At 37.1% G+C, this 21,736-nt stretch overlaps 1 protein-coding gene across 1 annotated transcript in view; it reads left to right on the forward strand.

Moving 5' to 3' along the window:
* Nucleotides 1-21,736, forward strand: part of RGSL1 (regulator of G protein signaling like 1) — a 75,683-nt gene that overhangs the window by 29,279 nt on the left and 24,668 nt on the right. The window contains exon 11 of the mRNA XM_059146786.1: nt 19,443-19,548. Coding sequence (XP_059002769.1) covers nt 19,443-19,548 — 106 coding nt within the window. The remainder of the gene's footprint in view (nt 1-19,442; nt 19,549-21,736) is intronic.

Below are 21,736 nucleotides of genomic sequence, written 5' to 3' on the forward strand. Positions count from 1 at the left end.
GGTAGTGTGCTTTCTTTGAGTTTGGGCAAATGTATAATGACATGTACCCATCATTATCACACCATACAAAGTATTTTCATGGCTCTAAAAAGTCTCTGTGCCCTAACAGTCCTAATAACCTCTACCTATTCACCCCTCTCCATACTGCCAACCCCTAGCAACCACTGATCTTTTCACTACCTCCATAGTTTTGCTTTTTTTAAAATATCACATAAATTGAAATCATATACTATATAGCTCTCCAGATTGTCTTCTCAGACTTTGTAGTAGACATATAAGCTTCCTCCATGTCTAATTTTGCCTTGATAATTTATTTATTTTTAATACTAAATAGTATTTCATTGGTTCACCAGCATTTGTTTATCCATTCACCTACTGAAGGACATCTTGATTGCTTTCGAGTTTGGACAGTTACGAATAGAGCTGTTATAAACAACCATGTGCAGGTTTCTGTATGGTCATAACTTTTTATTGGGTAATACCAAGAAGCATAATTGCTGGGTTTCATGATAATAGCAGGTTCCTTTTTTTTTGTTTTGCTTTTTTTTTTTTAAGATTTTATTTGACAGAGAGACAGCAAGAGAGGGAAAACAAGCAGGGGGACTGGGAGAGGGAGAAGCAGGCCTCCCACTGAGCAGGGAGCTGCTGGATGTGGGGCTCATCCCAAGACCCCGAGGTCATGACCCAAGCTGAAGGCAGACCACTTAAGTGATCGAGCCTCTCAGGTGACCCAACATGTTCAGTTTCATAAAGAAGTGCCAGACTTCTTCCAAACTGTCTTTGGAAATGTCTTCCAAAGTGGTTGCACAATTTTGCTTTCCTACCAGTAATGAGAGAGAATTTTTTTTTAATTTTTTATTTTTTATAAACATATATTTTTATCCCCAGGGGTAAAGGTCTGTGAATCGCCAGGTTTACACACTTCACAGCACTCACCAAAGCACATACCCTCCCCATGTCCATAATCCCACCCCCTTCTCCCAACCCCCCTCCCCCCAGCAACCCTCAGTTTGTTTTGTGAGATTAAGAGTCACTTATGGTTTGTCTCCCTCCAATCCCATCTTGTTTCATTGATTCTTCTCCTACCCACTTAAGCCCCCATGTTGCATCACCACTTCCAATGAGAGAGAATTTCTGTTGCAGATTTGGGCCATTCTAATAGGTGTGTAGTAGTATCTTACTATTGCTTAATTTGCTTTTTCCTAATGATATATAGTGTGAAGGTTCTTTGTAAATACTATTTTCAGGGTACCTGGGTGGCACAGTCAATTAGACATCCAGCTCTTCGTTTCAGCTCAGATTGTGAACTCTGGCTCATGGGATCAAACCCCGGGTTGAGCCTGACGCTCAGTGCAGAATCTTCTTCAGATTCTTTCTCCCTTTGCCCCTCCCAGGTGTGCAGTCTATCTCGTTCTCTCTCTCAAATAAATACATAAGTATTCTTTAAAAAGTTATGTTCTATCTGTATACTCCTTTGCCGAAGTGTCTGTTGAGGTGTTTAGTCCATTTGTTAGTCAGATTATTTGTTTTCTTATTGTTGAGACTTGAGTTCTTGGAATATTTTGGAAAAACAGCTCTTTATCACATATGTCTTTTGCCACTATTTTCTTCCTTTCTCTAGTCATCTGATTGTCTTCCATAGAGCAGGGTATTTATTTTAAATAAAGCACAGCTTATCAATTCTTTTTTTCATGGATTGTGCCTTTGCTATTATCTCTAAAAAGTCATTGCCAAATCCAAAATTATCTAAATTTTTCCCATGTTATCTTCCAGGAGTCTAATAGTTTTGCATTATACATTTAGTTGAGTTATTTTTTGTAAAGGGCATAAGGTCTCTGTCCACATTGATTTTTTTTTCATATGGATATCAAATGTTTTCTGCACCATTTGTTGAAAAGATGAAAAGGCTGTCTTTGGGGTATCTGGGTGGCTCAGTCGTTAAGCATCTGCCTTCAGCTCACATCGTGATCCCAGGGTCCTGGGATCAAGGCCCACATCAGGCTCTCTGTTCAGTGGGGAGTCTGCCTCTCCCTCTGTGCCCTCTTTCTTTCTCCAATAAATAAATAAAAATCTAAAAAGAAAAAAGAAAGAAAGAAAAAGGCTATCTTTGTTGTATTCTATTGCCTTTGTTCTTTTGTCAAATATCAGCTGTCTGGATTCACGTGGGCCAATTTTGGGGCTCTCTATTCTGTCCCATTGATCTATTTGTCTGTTCTTTCACCAAGATCACATTGTCTTGATTATTCTTGCTTTACAGTAGGCTGTTTTTCATTTTTTTTGTAGTAAGTCCTGAAGTCAGTTAGTCTTCTAACTGCTTTTCTCCTTCACTGTTGTGTTGGCGATTCCGGGTCTTTAGCCTACCCACAGGAACTTTAGAGTCAGTTTTTCAACACAGGTGTAACTCATTTTGTTGCATTTCATTTTATTATGCTTTGCAGATGTTGCATTTTTACATATTGAAAGTTTATGACAACCCTATCTTGAGCAAGTCTATTGGTGCCATTTTTCCAAAAGCATTTGCTCACTTTGTGCATCTGTGTCACATTTTGGTAATTCCTAAAATATTTCAAACATTTTTATATTTTATTTGTTATGATGATCTGTAATCAGTGATCTTTGATGTTACTATTGTAAGTGTTTTGAGTGCCACAAACCTCACCCATATAAAATTACAAACTTGATGATATTTGTGTGTATACTGACTAGGCTGATGACTGGCCACTCCCTTTTCCCTGAGGCACAACAATATTGAAATTAGGCTATTAAAAACCCTACAATGGCCTCTAGGTGTTTGAGTGAAAAGAAGTATTACACATCTCTCACTTTAAATCAAAAGTTAGAAATGATTAAGCCTAGTGAAGAAGGCATGTCAAAAGCTGAGATAGGGGCGCCCGGGTGGCTCAGTGGGTTAAGCCGCTGCCTTCGGCTCAGGTCATGATCTCAGGGTCCTGGGATCGAGTCCCGCATCAGGCTCTCTGCTCAGCAGGGAGCCTGCTTCCCTCTCTCTCTCTCTGCCTGCCTCTCCATCTACTTGTGATTTCTCTCTGTCAAATAAATAAATAAATAATCTTTAAAAAAAAAAAAAAAAAAGCTGAGATAGGATGAAAGCTAGGCCTCTTGCACCAGTTACCCAAGTGGTGAATGCAAAGGAAAAATTCTTGATGAAAATTGAACATGACACTCCAGTGAATACATGAATGGTAAGAAGGCAAAACCACTTTATTACTGATACAGAAAATGTTAATGGTCTGGATAGAAGATCAAACCAGACATAGCCTTTCCTTAAGCCAAAGCCTAACACAAAGCAAGGTCCTAGGTCTCTTCAATTCTATAAAGGCTGAGAGAGGTGAAGAAGCTGCAAAGACAAGTTTGAAGCTAATAGAGGTTGGTTCATGAGGTTTAAGGGAAGAAACCATCTCCATAACATAAAAGTACAAGGTAAAGCAGCTAGTGTTGATGTAGAAACTTCTGCAAGATATCCAGGTGTAGCCAAGATAATTCACGAAGGTAGCTACACTAAACAACAGATTTTCAGTGTAGGCAAAACAGTCTCATATTGGAAGAAGATGCCATTTACAATTTTTCATGGTTGGAAGAAGACAGCATTTATAATTTTTCATGGTTGGAGAGAAGTCAAGGCATGCCTTCAAAGCTTCAACAAACAGGCTAACTCTCTTGTTAGGGTATAATGCAGCTGGTCACTCTGAACTGAAACCGACGCTCTTTTACCTTTCTTACCTTTAAGTGTAGGGTCCTTAAGCATTATACTAAATCTACTTGCTTATGCTCCATAAACGGAACAACAAAGCCTGGATGATAGCACATCTGTTTATAAGATGGTTTACCAAATATTTTAAGCCCACTGTTGAGACCTATTGCTTGGAAAAAGATTCCTTTCAAAATATTACTGCTCATTGACAATGTCCCTGGTCACCCAATAGCTCTGATGGAGATGTACAAGATTAATGCTATTTTTATGCCTGCTAACACAATATTCATTCTGCAGCCCATGGGTCCAGTAGTAATTTTGATTTTCAAGTTTTATTATTTAAGGAATACATTTCTTAAGGCTATAGCTGCCATACATAGTGATTCCTCTAATGAATTTGGGCAAAAGAAGTTGAAAAACTTCAGGAAAGGATTCCCTCTGTATGTCATTAAGAACATTCATGATTTGGGGCACCTGGGTGGCTCAAGTGGTTGAGCATCTGCCTTCGGCTCAGGTCAGGGTCTCTGGGTCCTGGGATAGAGCCCCAAGTTGGGCTCCCTGCTCAGTGGGGAGTCTGCTTCTCTGTCTCCCTCTGCCTCTCTCACTCACACTGTCTCTCTGTCTCCCAAATGAATATCTTTTTAAAAAATTTCATGGGAAGGGCGCCTGGGTGGCTCAGTGGGTTAAGCCGCTGCCTTCGGCTCGGGTCATGATCTCAGGGTCCTGGGATCGAGTCCCGCATCGGGCTCTCTGCTCAGCAGGGAGCCTGCTTCCTCCTCTCTCTCTCTCTGCCTGCCTCTCTGCCTACTTGTGATCTCTCTCTCTCTCTGTCAAATAAATAGATAAATAATCTTTAAAGAAAAATTTCATGGGAAGAGTTCCAAGTATCAACATTAGCAGGAGTTTTATAGAAGTTGACTCCAATTTCCATGGATGACTTTGAAGTGCTCAAGATTTCAGTGGAGGAAATAACTGCATATGTGGTAGAAATAGCAAGAAAAGTAGAACTAGAAGGGCACCTAAAGATGGGACTGAATTGTGGCAATCTCATGATAAAACTTGAGTGGATGAAGAGTTGCTTCCTATGAAGGAGCAAAGAAAGTGGTTTCATAAGATGGAATCTACTTCTGACAAAGATGCCATGAAGATTGTTGAAATGACAATAAGGAATTTAGAATATTACATAAGTTTTAGTTGATAAAGGAGTGGCAGGGTTTGAGAGGATCAACTCCAATTTTGAAAGTAGTTCTGTGGGCAAAATGCTATCAAACAGCATCATATATACAGAGAAATTTTTTGTGAAAGGAAGAGTCAATGTGGCAAATATCATTGTTGTCTTATTTTAAGATGTTTCCACAGTCACCCTAACCTTAAGCAACCACCACCTTGATCAGTTACCAGCCATCAACATTAAGGCAAGACCCTCTACCAGGGTCACAACTCACTGGAAGCTTTAATGATAGTTAGCATTTTTTAACAATTACATGTTTCTTAGTAAACTAAACAAACTACAGTATAGTGTAAACATAACTCTTATATGCATTAAGAAAAAAATCTTATATGCATTAAGAAAAATGGGGCACCTGGGTGGCTCAGTGAGTTAGGTCTTTGCCTTCGTTCAGGTCATGATCTCTGGGTTCTGGAATCTAGCCCTGTGTTGGACTCTGCTCTGTGGGGAGCCCGCTTCCCCACCTTCTCTCTGCCTGCCTCTCTGCCTACTTGTGATCTCTCTCTGTGTCAAATAAATAAATAAATAAAATCTTTAAAAAAAAAAAAAAAAGAAAGAAACCAAAAAAATCATTTCATTCATTTTATCATGATATATACTTTATTGTGGCAGTCTAGACCTGCACCCCAAATATCCCTAAGGTATGCCTATATCCACAAATAAGTAACTGGAATTTTCATTGTAACTGCATGAATCAAGTTGGGAATAACTCACATCTTGACAATACTGAGTCTTCCTATCTACGAACAGGGAAAGCCTCCCCATTTATTTTATTCTTCTTTGAATTAGTTCAGTAGAGGTTTGTAATTCCTCATATGGGTTTTGTACATATTTTGTTTTATGTATGCCTAAAGGAAACAAAAGTATCTCAGTGTGGTTGTGCTAACATAAATGGCATTGTGTTTTTAATTTCAAATTCCATTCTTTGTTAGTATATACGAAAGATTGGCACCTGCATATTAACCTTATATTCTGCAACTTCACTATAATTGCTTATTAGCTCCAGAAGATTTCTTGTCAATTCTTTTGGATTTTCTACATACATAGTCATACATATACAAACAGGAAAAGTTTTAATTCTTCTTTTCCACTCTGTGTAACTTTTACTTTCTTTTCTTATCTTGTTGCATTTGCTAGAACTTTCAGCACAATGTTGAAAAGGAGTGGTAAAAGGACGTAATTGTCTTGTATGTGATGTTAGTTAAAAAACTTCCTCACCATTAATTATAGTGTTAGCTGTAAGGTTTTTTTGTATGATAGCCTATATTACACTAAAGAAATGCCTCTGTGCCAAAATCAAGAGTCAGACACTCAACCAACCGAGGTGCCCTTATCTTTCTCATTCTGTTCAAGTTCCCACACTTCATGCTGGTCTGCTCCTTTATGTCTCAATGTCGGTGCCTTTCTCACCGCAGCTGAACTCCATATGCTGGGCCCTCCTTTGTGCAGATATCATCCTCATCTTGCTTGAGTTCTGAATTCTCCAATCCAAGTTGCCCTTCATGGGGTTATGCTCCTCACCCAGCTTGGGCTTCAGCTCCCAGTGTAGGGCAGTATTTCTTTGCGGAAGTCCCCTTACCCTACCTGGAATCTTGTGGCTCTTTCTCCCTTTTTGTGCTGATACCTATCTTATCCTGACCTTAGTTAGGATATGAAGCCATCTCTTCAGTTTTTTAAGAGTGGCATTAGTCTCTACTATTATCTTCAGAATGTGATACTGTTTTTATCATCTTGAGTAGGAACATGGAAAGAGTTTCAGAGACTTCCACTTGATCTTTCCCGCCATAATAGCTCTTACTCCTTAGACCAAGGAAATAATGTGGAGATCCTACCCACTACCAAGTAATGCCATTCCAGTAGATGTGTAGGGATTGGAGAAATCACTACTGAATGGGTTTGTGGGCCCACTGGGCCCACTGTGAGCTACACCTAGGCCAGGACTCCATTTATTAGCTATCTTCATAAGTGTCTTCTCTACTGGGGTTGATGATGACATTCTGGGGATCCAGACAGTGTTAACTAGGCCCCTGTGTTCAATAGTCCTTGAAATGACTAGATATTTCCCTTCCAGTTACTGGAATAAATGCTCAAATGTCCCATTGAAGAGGGACTGCAAGTATCATTAGAATTCACTTTCCACAATGCTGTAGGGTCTTCTTTCATGGAGACCTTTCTTCAGTCAGTGCATTCCGGGTCTGAAAATTGACTCATCTTTAGAAACTGAGCAAGTGATTGTGACTTTCATTGGTGCAAGTGCTCTCAGTCATTTGTCTTTGGTGTCTTTTTGTTGTATATATTAAGCAGTAATTTTTTTGGCTGCCTATCTATTTAACCTCCAGGAACACCATATTATATTAACCATACCCACAGCTTTCTGAGGGTCAGGTCCTCCTAGCTCCCATCCTTGTTCTATTGCCACTTTATATATAATATATGTATAATATGTTATATATATAATATATATGCTATATATTATATATATGTATAATACTAGCATCTTCCTTACTTTGGGCAGTAAATTGCTTCTGCCTCACCTCTACGATTCTGGAATTTGATTTCCATTGCTGTCAGAGACAGCAATTCAGTAATAGTTAGCCCTGACCTACAGAGAAATATGTGCTGGAAAACCCAGAGTTTGTGTGCTAAGTATATGCAGACTATGACTTGCTGAGTAAGAAGGCACAAGCCACCTTTACAAGGTTGGCAGGTAATTCCCTTGGCATCTGAGCTCATTTTGGGAAGAGAAAACCCTAGGACCATTTTGATTGAAAGCACAGTTTCAATACACTCATACAGAAGAAGTCAAGTCACAAAATTTATTACTTTCAAGACTCAAAATGGGGTGCAGCGAGCCAGAGGGAAAACATTCCTACATCCCAGGTCACCAGTGAGCGAGAGAGAGAGCACAAGCAGAGTAGCAAACACCTATTATTTATAAGGAGATTGGCGCAGCTGTCACTAGTATTGCATAGATCCAACTCTGAATGGCCATTATAAAAGATGTCCCAGGAAAAGCAAAGCAGGAACTTGGGGTGAAAATCCTAAACTTGGGTCCTTTTCTAAATGTCCAGACTAGGTATGAGCAAAATTGTCACACTGCAAAATACCTAGGCATCTACTCAAAATAGATGTTTTGTCATCACAGAAAGTCACCAAGAAGTTTCTCAGTGATGCTAATGATGCTCTCATCAGGGGTTCCCACTCCTCCCCCACCCCACCCCACCCCCACCCCCCACTCTTTGGCTTTAGTAAAAGGATTGACCCCTCTGTGACCCGTTGTTGGCTGGTGGGTTTTTTAGGTTTACGTAATTTATCTTCCGTAGCAGGCTCAGTTCTATGAGCCATTTGATATCTTCCTTGCCTGTTTGTTTTGGCCACTAGAATTTCTACTTAGTATGAGCCATTGCTTTCTCCAAACTTCTAAGAATCAGTGTAGCAGTGTTGCACTACTTTCCAGGATCCTTACCAGGCTCTTAAATCCTATATCCTAGGAGAACAATCCTATATTAATCAACTCTCCCTTAACCAAGTTTCTATTCTGTCCCCTTGGAGCCAGCACCCTCAGCATTATTCCCGTATATTGTCTCCTAGCTTCTGCCAATCCATGTTGGCCAGGTTCACTGTTCCTATGAAAGGTTCACTACCGTGGGTTGAGCAGCAACTCTTTCAGCTGAGGTCTTCAACTGTGCACCATCACCAGGCAAAATTTATAGCAGGTTAGGAGAATGAATGCTTCAACTCAGACAGGGTGGATGGGACCAGAGTTGCTACAACATCTACTGAAGTATTCTTGACCCAGAAGAAGCTTAGGATATATCAGTAGCATGGTTAAATTACTACAGTGACAAGGAGAACTTCTATGTCTACTCTGAGTGTGTTTCTCCAGGCTCTACTCTCATGTACATGGTTTATAAAACTTTATTCTGTGCATAGCTTAATAGTCTTAACATGATCTCGTGACCTGATGCATGTAGCATGCTCCCATCCCAGTATCTCAGCTCTGTTATCCCTGAGAGAAGGGAAGGAAGAGCCAAAGCATCATGGCTTTTTTTCATTTTTCCCATTAAAAATTTCTACTTCAAATCACCTCTGTTCTTTTGTCTCTTCTTAGCCCTTATTTGCCTCTTTTCTAATAACTACTAATAATTGTGAAGAATAGGAAAAGGAAAAATATGTTTGATCTTCAACTGCCCTTTTGAACAAAGGTCACCTTTATGTTACCACCCCATTTTTAATCCTTCCCTATTTCCCAAGGATAATGGTAATTTAGTTTTATCTGGTTTTTAAAATTTACATAATTTTTTTGATATTTATATAAATTGAGTTTGTGAGTTCAATCATGTTGAATGCAGCAACTGTTGATTTTTTTTTTTAGTAATGTGGCACAGTTGTGTAACCCTCACCTCAATTTTTTTTCATTATTGCACCCCCACAAGGAGCCTCTTTAGACATAAATTTTAATGCCATAGATATACTACATGTCAATGGTATATAAAGGAGTAAGACTCCTCTGACCCACGAAAACTAATTTTCACCTATTGGAAATAATAGCATCCTTTGAGAATGCATGCTGTGGAGTATTCTAATATATGAATGTACCATTTTTAATTCATTCAAAAGTGATGAATATTTGAGTTGTTTCAGTTTTTTAATGCTCCTATGAACATCTTTGTGCATATTATTTGATGCACATATGAACACATTTCTGTTGAATATGGACCTAGAATTTCTGGGTCAATAAGATACACATACATTCTACTTCGGTAACTAATTCCCAATACTTTCACAAAGTGTTTGTACATGTTTATCAACAGGATATGAGAATTCCAATTACTCCACAACCTCACCAATATTTAATGTGCAAAATCTTTATTCTTAGCTATTTTTGTGGGTATGTAGTGATATGTCACTTGTTATTTTGACATCCATTTTCTTATTGAGTAATAACACTGAGTGCTTTTACATTTGTTTAATATTCAATTGGATAAGGTGTGTGTGTGTGTGTGTGTGTGTGTATGACATTCCTATTTAAGTCTCTTGCCTACTTTTCAATTTGTTTTCTTTCTTTTTTTTTTTTACCAATTTGTATGGGTTATTTATATATTCTATACATGAGTTACCTATCAGTCACAAGTCATATAAGGATAATATTCTCTCTCTCAATGGTATCTCTAACAAACACAAGCTCTTAATTATAATCCAGTTAAAATGGACTTTGTTTCTTTACTCCAAGTATCTTTATTCTATAAAGATACTCATGTTTTTAACTATAAGCTTCTTTGCATTGCCTTTAATGTAAAGATCTATAGTCTTAACTCTTTAAATGTTATACTATAGAATTCACCAGTGAAGTCATGTGGTCCTTGGTTTTTCTTTGTTGAGAGGTTTGTCATTAGTGATTCAGTCTCTTGTTATAACATGTTCAAATTTTTTATTTCTTCTTGAGTCTGTTGGATAGTTGTACATTTGTCATTAGTGATTCAGTCTCTTGTTATAACATGTTCAAATTTTTTATTTCTTCTTGAGTCTGTTGGATAGTTGTACATTTCTTGGAATTTTTCCATTTGTCTAGATTATCTAATTTATTGGCATATAATTGTTTATAATCTCTTTTTATTTCTGTAATGTTGATAGTAATGTCTCTACTTTCATTTCTGAGCTTAGTAGTTTGAATCTTCTATTTCTTGGTCAGTCTAACTAAATATTTATCAGATTTTTCTTTTTTCTTTTCAAAGAAAAAGCTGTTGGTTTTGTTGATTTTCTATATGGGTTTTCTGTTCCCTATTTTGCTTACTTCCATTCTAATCTTCATTATTCTGTTGTACTGCTAACTTTGGATTTAGCTTGCTATTCTTTATTTAGTTCCTAGAGGTATAAGTTTCATTTACTGATTTGGCATCTTTTTTTCTTCAATATCTGCATTTACAAGAATAAATTTCTCTTTGAGCAATACTTTTGCTACACCTCATATGTTTTGTTATCTGATTTTTTAATTTCATTTAGCTCAAAATTATTTTACTTTTCAGCTACAGAATTGCTATTTGATTTCTTTTTGTCATTTCTATCTTTTTATTGATACTTTTTTTGGTGAGACACCATTCTCTTGACTTCCTTTAGTTCTTTGTCCATACTTTCCTTTAGCTCTTTGAGCATTTAAGACAGTTGATTTAAAGTTTTTGTCTAATAAGTACAATGACTGGACTTTTCATGGACACTTTCTATTGATTTCTTTTTTTTCTGTGAATGGGCCATACTTGGTTTTTTGCATGCCTTATATTTTTTTTGTTGAAGACTAGACATTTTGGACATTATATTGTGGCAGCTCTGAAAATGAAATTCTCCCCTACTCTTCAAGTTTGCTGCTGTTGCTTTTGTGGGTGCTGTTTTCTTTGGTGAAATTTCTCAACTATTTTTGTAAAGTCTGTACTCTTTGTTATGTGTGACCACTGAAGTTCCTGTTCTACTTGCTTGTGGCCAACCAGTGTTTTGATAGTTTCCTTAAATGTCAGAAAGAAAAAAGAAAAGGAAATAAACAAAACAAAAAGAAAAATTACTCTACGGGCCTTTGCAGATTGGCTATGTGTTGGAATACTCTTTCAATGCTCAGCCAGGCTATTTACAACTCTGCCTTAGCCTTCATTTTCCATTTGCCTGGACCCTGAAGTTCAGCCAGAGGGGAAAGTTTTGGATCTTCTCATGACTTTTCTGAGCACACATCCAGTTTCGGGCATGTGAATAGCTTTCTTAATTCCCCAGTATATGTGGGAGCTTTAAAAGCCCTTATTCCCCCATGTATACACTTCTTTCTCCGACTTTGTGTTGTCTGATGTCCCAGCTGTTGGCCCAGTCTACCGTACCCAGTACTTGTGCCTATAAATGCTTTCAACAAATGTCACATGGGATGCCTCTCAGCCCTAAAAATACTCCTAAATAGGGAAAAACAAAGGCTAGCCCTTATGCCAGTTCTTCAGGGAGCCAAGAGACAACTTCATTTCAAGAGACAAACACATTCTTTGAAAATTAGATCCATATTGCTATCTCTGGCAATAGAAGCCTGCAGCAAGAATGTAGGTTGCTGTCATATGGCAACCACTGATGTGGCATCACAAAGGAATGCAAGGTGGACAACTTAACAATGTCACAACACTTTCTTAGCAAACTCAGCCTCTTCTTTCCTTACTAAGCTTTTCCCTGGTTATTATAAGCTCTTGACCAAGTTCAGAATTCTGTAAAACCCTGATTATGAACATTTTGCCACATCTTTAGTTGTTTTTATGGAAGATGGATCCCTGGAGCTCCCTACTTAATCATTTTCTGTGATGTCATTCCCTATTATACTTTTTAATCCATGAATTTAGTGTATTTCTCCACTTATTTAAGTTTTCTTTAATTTCTTTCAATAATGTTTTCTGTTTTTCCATGTAATATTATTTTGTAGCTTCCATTACATTTGTGTTTAGGCCTTTGATGTTTTCTGATACACTTGTGAATGGTATAATTTTTAAAGTTTCATTTTTAAATTGTGTCTAGCATATAAAAATATGTTGATTTTTACATATTGGTCTTGTCATCTTCTGCTTTCCTAAATTATAAATTCTAAAAATTTTTTTGATTTTTATACACACAATTATGCCCTCTGCCAATAAAGAGTTTTATTTATTATGCTAAAATTTTTATACATTTGGTTTCTTTTCATTACTTCATTGTTCTTACTAAATCCTACATTACCCTTTTAGATAGAAATGGTGTTGGCCATCAGGGATGTCCATTATCACCACTGCTATTCAACACAGTACTAGAAGTCCTAGCCTCAGCAATCAGACAATAAAAAGAAATTAAAGGCATCCAAATCAGTAAAGAAGAAGTCAAACTATCACTCTTTGCAGATGATATGATACTTTATGTGGAAAAAACAAAAGACTCCACTCCAAATCTGCTAGAACTTGTACAGGAATTCAGCAAAGTGTCAGGATATAAAATCAATGCACAGAAGTCAGTTGCATTTCTATACATCAACAACAAGACAGAAGAAAGAGAAATTAAAGAGTCAATCCCATTTACAGTTGCACCCAAAGCTACAAAATACCTAGGAATAAACCTAACTAAAGGGGCAAAGAATCTGTACTCAGTAAACTATAAAGTACTCATGAAAGAAATTGAAAAAGACACAAAGAAATGGAAAAATATTACATGCTCATGGATTGGAAGAACAAATATTATGAAAATATCTATGCTACCTAAAGCAATCTATACATTTAATGCAATCCCTATCAAAATACCATCCGTTTTTTTTTTCAAAGAAATGGAAAAAATAATCCTAAAATTTATATGGAACAAGAAAAGACCTCGAATAGCCAGCGGAATGTTGAAAAATAAAGCCAAAGCTGGTGGCATCACCATTCCAGACTTCAAGCTCTACTACAAAGCTGTCATCATCAAGACAGTATGGTACTGGCACAAAAACAGACACATAGCAGAATGGAACAGAATAGAGAGCCCAGAAATATACCTTCAACTCTATGGTCAACTAATCTTCAACAAAGCAGGAAAGAATGTCCAATGGAAAAAAAGACTTCTCAACAAATGGTGTTGGAAAAATTGGACATCCACATGCAAAAAAATGAAACTGGACCATTTCCTTAAACACCACATATGAAAATAGACTCAAAATGGATGAAGGACCTCAATGTGAGAAAGGATTCCATCAAAATCCTTGAAGAGAACACAGACAGACAGCAACCTCTTTGACCTCAGCCTCAGCAACTTCTTCCTAGGAACATCGCCAAAGGTAAGGGAAGCAAGGGCAAAAACGAACTATTGGGACTTCATTAAGATCAGAAGCTTTTGCACAGCAAAGGAAACAGTTAACAAAACTGAAAGACAACTGACAGAATGGGAGAAGATATTTACTAGCAAACAACATATCAGATAAAGGGCTAGTATCCAAAATCTATAAAGAACTTATCAAACTTAACACCCAAAGAAACAAATAATCCAATCAAGAAATGGGCAGAAGACATGAACAGACATTTCTGCAAAGAAGACATCCAGATGGCCAACAGACACATGAAAAAGTGCTCCACATCACTTGGCATCATGGAAATACAAATCCAAACCACAATGAGATACTACCTCACACCAGTCAGAACTAAAATTAAGAAGTCAGGGAATGACAGATGCTGGCGAGGATGTGGAGAAAGGGGAACCCTCCTACACTGTTGTTGGGAATGCTAACTGGTGCAGCCACTCTCGAAAACAGCATGGAGGTTCTTCAGAAAGTTGAAAATAGAGCTACCTTATGACTCAGCAATCACACTACTGGGTATTTACCCTAGAGATACAAATGTAGTGATCCAAAGGGACATGTGCACCTGAATGTTTATAGCAGCAAGGTCCACAATAGCCAAACTATGGAAAGAACCTAGATGTCCATCAACAGATGAATGGATAAAGAAGTGGTGTATATATATACAGTGGAGTACTATGCAGCCATCAAAAGAAATGAAATCTTGCCATTTGTGACGATATGGATGGAACTAGAGGGTATTATGCTTAACAAAATAAGTCAACCAGAGAAAGACAGTTATCATACAGTCTCCCTGATATGAGGAAGTTGAGAGGCAACATGTGGGGTTTCAGGGGGTAGGAAAGGAATAAATGAAACAAGACGGGATCGGGTGGAAGACAAATCATAAGAGACTCTTAATCTCACAAAACAAACAGGGTTGCTGGGGAAAGGGGGATAGGAAGAAAGTGGTTGGGTTATGGACATTGGGGAAGGTATGTGCTATGATGAGTGCTGTGAAGTGTATAAACCTGGCAATTCACATACCTGTACCCCTGGGGCTAATAATACATTATATGTTAATTTAAAAAATTTAAAAAAATTTTTAAGGGGCACCTGGGTGGCTCAGTGGGTTAAATCTCTGCCTTTGGCTCAGGTCATGATCTCAGGGTCCTGGGATTGAGCCCCACATCGGGCTCTCTGCTCAGCAGGGAGCCTGCCTGCCTCTCTGTCTACTTGTGACCTCTCTCTGTCAAATAAATAAATAAAATCTTTAAGAAAAAAAAATTATTTTTAAAAGAAGGAAATGGTGTTGGCAAGCTCACTTGTCTCAATCTCAAGGAGAGATTTAATTACAAACTTCATTTCTTTAAAATATGTAGGATTTTTCAGATTTTCTATTTCTTCTTGTGTCATTTTAATATGTTGCATTTTCTACAAATTTGTTGATTTCATTTTAAATTTCAAATATTTTGTTGTTTATGATACCCTCTTATTGTAATTAATTATCTATCTCTAGGCATATAATTTTGGATGTAATATTCTGTATCTACAAGTAGATGTATTCAATTAAGTATGTTCAGATTTTCTATATCTTTTTTTAAGGTTTTATTTATGTATTTGAGAGAGAGATAGCATGAGTGATGGGGATGAGCAGAAGGAGAGGGAGAAGCAGGCTTCCTGCTGCTGGGCTCAATCTCAGGACCCTTGGATCATGACCTGAGCCAAAGGCAGACACTTAACCAACTAAGACACCCAGACCCCAGATTTTCTATCTTTGATGGTAATTTTAGAATACATTTGTATCCGTTATTGAAAGAGAAATTTTTTAAACCTCCCCTCTGGATTTTTACTTCTTTTTCTAAGACTTGCAGTTTTGGGGGCCCCTGGGTGGTTCAGTCAGTTTAGCATCCAACTCTTCATTTCAACTCAGGTAATGATCTCAGCATCATGTGTTTGGGCTCCACTGGGCTTCATGTTCAGCAGGAAGTCTGCTTAAGATCCTCTTTTCCTCTTCCTCCACCCCTCCCTGCTCTCACTCTCTCTCTAAAATAAATAAATAAATAAATAATTCTTTTTGAAAAAACGACTTGCAGTTTTTCCTTTATATTATTTGAGGCTACATCTCTAGATACAAGCAAATTTGGAACCATTATAGATTTATGGTAGAAAATTTCATTATTTCTGATAATGCTTCTTTATTGTACTTTGTCTAATATTATCTGATCTAATTAGATATCTAATTATATCTAATAGTCATCACCTTTCTTTCTGGCTAGTGTTTGCTTGTTATATCCTTTTCCATTCTTTTATTTTTTTAGTATCTCCTTCTTTTATATCTAAGGTGAGCCTTTTTTTTTTTTTTTAAATTTCTTTTCAGGGTGCCAAAATTCATTGCTTATGTATACCACACCCAGTGTTCCATGCAACACGTGCCCTCAATAATACCCATCACCAGGCTCATCCAACCTCCTACCCCCTGCCCCTTTAAAACCCTTAGATTGTTTTTCAGAGTCCACAGTGTCTCATGGTTCATCTCCCCCTCCAATTTCCCCCAACTCCCTTCTCCTCTCCATCTCCCCATGTCCTCCATGTTATTTCTTATGCTCCACAAATAAGTGGGTCCATATCTGGGCTCTCTACTCTGTTCCACTGGTCTATGTGTCTGTTTTTATGCCAGTATAAGGTGAGCCTTTTTTAAGCAGAATCTCTCTTTTTTGGTATTTGCATTTTTGTTTACTCCAATTTGAGAATTACCTTCTAATTATTTAGTCTGATCACATTCACTGTAACTTCTCATGTATTAGGTTTTAAATGCTACCTTACTATTTTCTATTTGTCCCTTCTGTTCTATGTTCTCTCTTCTCTTTTTGACTTTCTTTAAGATTACAAATTGTTTTCTGATAATTCCATATATTCTTTCTGTTAATGTGTTGTTTTTACATGTTTTCTTCTCTTACTGGTTACTATATAGATTTCAAAATGCATCCTTGACATTAAAGTTTATATTATTATAAACTTTATTATTACATCCAAAATTATATGCCTACATATATATTACTATTTTATAAATTAAAATTCAGTTATGCTTACTCACAACATATTCACTTTTTCTTTCTTTTTCATCATTTCCTGCCCCTCTAAGTTGCCTCCAAGAACACCTTTTGGCATTTCCTTTAATGTAAATTTTAGAATTATCTGTATTTTGGCTCTGTTTGATAACATGGTCTTCAGCTGTAGAATTCTTGTTGGTATTACTTTCTTTTAGCACTTTGAAGATACCATTTTACTATCTCTTGGCTTCCTTAGTTCATTTTGAGAAGTCAGCCTAACATCTTCACTGGCATTGTTTAGTAGAAGGAAATATTTCTTTTATTCATTGCCCACCCCCCCTTCATTTTCTGTTTCTACTGTCATGCAATTTTAATAAGACATATATAAGTATTTATACTACTTGTGGTTTCAGGACTTCCTGTATTTCTGATTTGATGTCATTTGTCAGTTTTAGAAAATTTTCAGTTATTATCTCTTCAAATATATGTCCTGCTCCATTTTATTTTTTCCCTCTTTCTGATAATCGTACTTCATTATTTTTTACATTATAGCCACTTGCTTATGTCTTCTATAATTTTTCTTCATTTTCCATATTTTTCTCTGTATGTTTCAGTCTGCATATTTTCTTTTGATCTAACTCCTAGTTCAGTAATTTTCACTTTGTTGTATATAATTTGTCATTAAAACGATTTATTAGTTCTTAATTTCATTAATTTCAGTCATTAAATTTTTTATTTTCAGAATTTTTTCTTTGTATGATACTTAGTCTCTGTTGATATTTTACTCCTTTTAATGCCATATATTATATTAATAACAGTAATTTTAAAAGTCCATATTTGGATTTCCTATGTCAATTTCAACTGTCAACTCCTCCTCCCCTCCTTTTTTTTTTTTTTTTTTTTTTTGGTTAGATCTTTTTAAATACCTTGCTATTTCTGCTTTATTTTTTTAACATGGTTAGTTAGAAAAAACTGTAGAGATAATTTAAGGTTCTGGGTAATGTTATTTTCCTCCAGAGAGGATTTTATCTTACATCTGACATACACTAAACTAGTAACATCCAGATAACCTTAATCCATTTAGTGAATGTGTTGGTTCAAAGCTGATTTTTATTCCTTTTGATGGATGAGCTATTTCTGCTTTCCTTTATTTCTTGGGATCACAATTGAAAGACTGGTACTTATCAGAGCCCCTGCTCCTGCGTTGGTTTGAAATTTTGCCTTCTTCTGCCCTGAGACTCTGCCAAAAGTCTTGTTAAATTTTTCAGTAGCAACTATCATAATTGATGTGTGTTTTGAGAATAAAAGCAGTGCCAGGGTTTGTTTTTTTTTTTTTTTTTTCCTTTTTCTAAAGGCCAGTGGCTTTGTCTTCTGACCTGTTGTGGTTTTAACACTGTGAACACCTCTAGGATGTCAGCTTAAACTTTCTGGTTTCTAACATCCTCCTTGTTTCTAATTTCTATGTTTTTATTTTGTTTTGTTGTAATTTTCTACAAACTTATATATGAGTTTTAAAATGTATAATTTTTTTATCCAGGTTTTATAAGTGTTTATACTGGGTCTTTGAGTTTCATTTGTGTGGATTTTTTTTTTTTATCTAGTCTTCCATCATCTGGATTTTATTTTTTTTTCACCAATTCAATTGCATTTATTTAGAATATATATATATATATATATATATATATATATATATATATTCATCCTTGCCCTTAATAATTTGACAGTCTATATATTTTCTTATACAATACTCACCCCAAAGGGCTTTCCTAAGATACTGAGATCCTTGGAATCTATTATTCTTCAATAGTAATGTTTTAATATACTTTTTGAAATAATGTTTTTATATAGTAATAGGGAACCAGACACCCACTCTAAACTGCGTATGGTGTGATAGAATAGCTTTTAAGAGCTTGCATTGTGGGGCACCTGGGTGGCTCAGTGGGTTAAGCCTCTGCCTTTGGCTTGGGTCATGATCTCAGGGTCCTGGGATCCAACCCCTCCTGCATCAGGCTCTCTGCTCAGCAGGAAGCCTGCTTCCCTTCCCCTCTCTCTGCCTGCCTCTCTGCCTCCTAGTGATCTCTCTTTGTCAAATAAATAAATAAAATCTTTAAAAAGAAAAAAAAAAAAGAGAAGCTTGCAGTGGAAGCAGTGTTCTCAGAAGAGAGAATGATTTCAGTTAAAGCCAGGAGATAGAGGGAACGCTTAACAAAGAGCTCCAGATTCTGTGAGAGTTTGCTGATTACAGAGCAGGAGCTCCTGAGGGCAAGTGAAAGGGCATAGGATGGGATAAGAGAGGTGTCAGGCAGACTGAATGTCTTGTGGAATATAGTCCAGTCAATATGGCTGATCAGAGGAAGGATAGATAACATTTGGTGTTAAAATGGGAAGAAATACAATAGGCTTGGTCTTAGGAGGTCTTCTGAGGAAGGTGGCTTCTTGGCCTAATGACCAACACACTTAGATAACACAATCTGGACTGAAGTCAGGGTAAAAATCATCCCCAAGTCTCTTTTCAGTAGTAATGTCCTGAGATGCTGGGCTGTTGTGGGAACTGTGGTTCTTCCACATGTACTTGATGTCTGATAAGTATCTTTTTTAATTTGTCCCTTCTTATTCTCTGGAATATTCTTTATAACATGGTGTTACCTAACTGTGATTTTTCATTAGATATTGCACTGGAAGTTGTCAGAGAACCAAATGTGTTTTCAACCTCACATAGGAAAATGTCCTTCTTCAGAAAGGCTGGTGTAAGGAAGCCCTCGTTAAGACCCAGGTAAGACATAGGATCTGGTTACAGCAATATACTCCAGACACAAGTTCTCTTTAATTTCAACATGTTTAATGCTGAATTTATCTTTCTGTACATGGATTTTTTGCTTCTTTCCACATGTCATACACATATGCAAGGCACACTTTATTATTTATTCATTTATTTATTTATTTATTTATTTTTAAGGTTTTTATTTTAGTTAGTCAACATACAATGCAATATTGGTTTCTGGAGTAGAAATCAGTGATTCATCACATACATACAACACCCAGTGCTCATCACAAATGCCTTCTTTAATACCCATCATCCATCTAGCACATCTCCCACCCACCTCCCTTCATCAAGCCTGTTTTGTTTTGTTTTAAGATTTTATTTATTGGGCACCTGGGTGGCTCAGTGGGTTAAGCTTCTGCCTTCTGCTCAGGTCATGATCTCAGGGTCCTGGGATCCAGCTCCACCCGCATCGGGCTCTCTGCTCAGCAGGGAGCCTGTTTCCTCCCCTCTCTCTTTCCTCCTCTCTGCCTACTTGTGATCTCTCTCTGTGTGTCAAATAAATTTAAAAAAAAAAAGATTCTATTTATTTATTTGACAGAGATCACAAGTAGGCAGAAAGGCAGGCAGAGAGAGGAGGAAGCAGGCTCCCAGCTGAGCAGAGAGCCCTATGTGGGACTCCATCCCAGGACCCCGGGATCATGACCTGAGCCAAAGGCAGAGGCCTAACCCACTGAGCCACCCAGGCGCCCCAAGCCTCAGTTTGTTCTCTATCATTAAGAATCTCTTATGGTTTGTTTCCCTCTGTCCTTTTTTCTTTTCTCTCTTCCCATATGTCCATGTTTTCTTTTTAATTTTCGTATATGAGTGAGATCATATGGCATTTGACTTTCTCTGACTTATTTCACTTAGCAGAATATACTCGAGCTCCATCTGTGTTATTGCAAATGGTGAAATTTCTTTCTTTTTTTTTTTGATGGCTGAGTAATAATGCACCATATATATATATGGTGGAATACAAACACACACACACACACACACACACCACATATTTACCCTTCATCAGCTGATGGACATTTGGGTCTCTCCATAGTTTGACTATTGCTGATAATGCTGCTATAAACATTGGGGTGCGTGTACCCCTTTGACTCAGTATTTTTGTATTTTGTATTTTGTATTTGACTCAGTATTTTCTTTGGGTGAATACCTAGTACTACAATTGGTGGTTCATAGGGTAGTTCTATTTTTAAGTTTTTGAGGAACCTCCATAATGTTCTCCAGAGTGACTGCACCAGTTTGCATTCCCACCAAAAGTGCAAGAGTGTTTTGCTTTCTCTGCATCCTCACTAACACCTGTTGTTTCTTGTGATGTTAATTTTAGCCATTTTGACAGGTTTGAGGTGGTATCTCATTGTAGTTTGGATTTGTATTTCCCTGATGATGAGCATCTTTCCATTTGTCTGTTAGCCATTGAATGTCTTCTTTAGAAAAGTGTCTATTCTGGGGCACCTGGGTGGCTCAGTGGGTTAAAGCCTCTGCTTTCGGCTCGGGTCATGATCCCAGGGTCCTGGGATTGAGCCCCACATCGGGCTCTCTGCTCAGCGGGGAGCCTGCTTCCTCCTCTCTCTCTGTCTGCCTCTCTGCCTACTTGTGATCTCTGTCTGTCAAATAAATAAATAAATCTTTAAAAAAAAAAAAAAAGAAAAGTGTCTATTCATGTCTTCTGTCCATTTCCTAACTGGATTATTTTGGGGGGAGGGTGTTGAGTTTGATAAGTTCTTTATATATTTTGGATACTAACCCTTTATCAGATATGACATTTGCAAATATCTTCTTCCATTCTTTAGGCTACCTCTTATTTTTGTTGATTGTTTCCATTGCTGTGCAAACATTTGTTATATTTTTGAAGTCCCAATAGTTCATTTTGGCTTTTGTTTCCCTTGTCTTGGGCAACATGTCTACTAAGATGTTGCTATGGCTGAGGTCAAAAAGGTTCCCGCCTGTGTTCTCTAGAAAAATTTAGATAGAGTCTTGTTTCACATTTAGATCTTTCATCCATTTTGAATTTATCTTTGTGTATGGTATAAGAAAGTGGTCCAGTTTCATTTTTCTGCATGTTGCTGTCCAGTTTTCCTAACACTATTTGTCAAAGAGATTCTTTTCCATTGAATAATCTTTCTTGCTTCATTGAATATTAGTT

Source organism: Mustela lutreola, chromosome 14 (genome assembly GCF_030435805.1).
Source record: "Mustela lutreola isolate mMusLut2 chromosome 14, mMusLut2.pri, whole genome shotgun sequence".
NCBI classification, from domain to species: Eukaryota; Metazoa; Chordata; class Mammalia; order Carnivora; family Mustelidae; genus Mustela; species Mustela lutreola.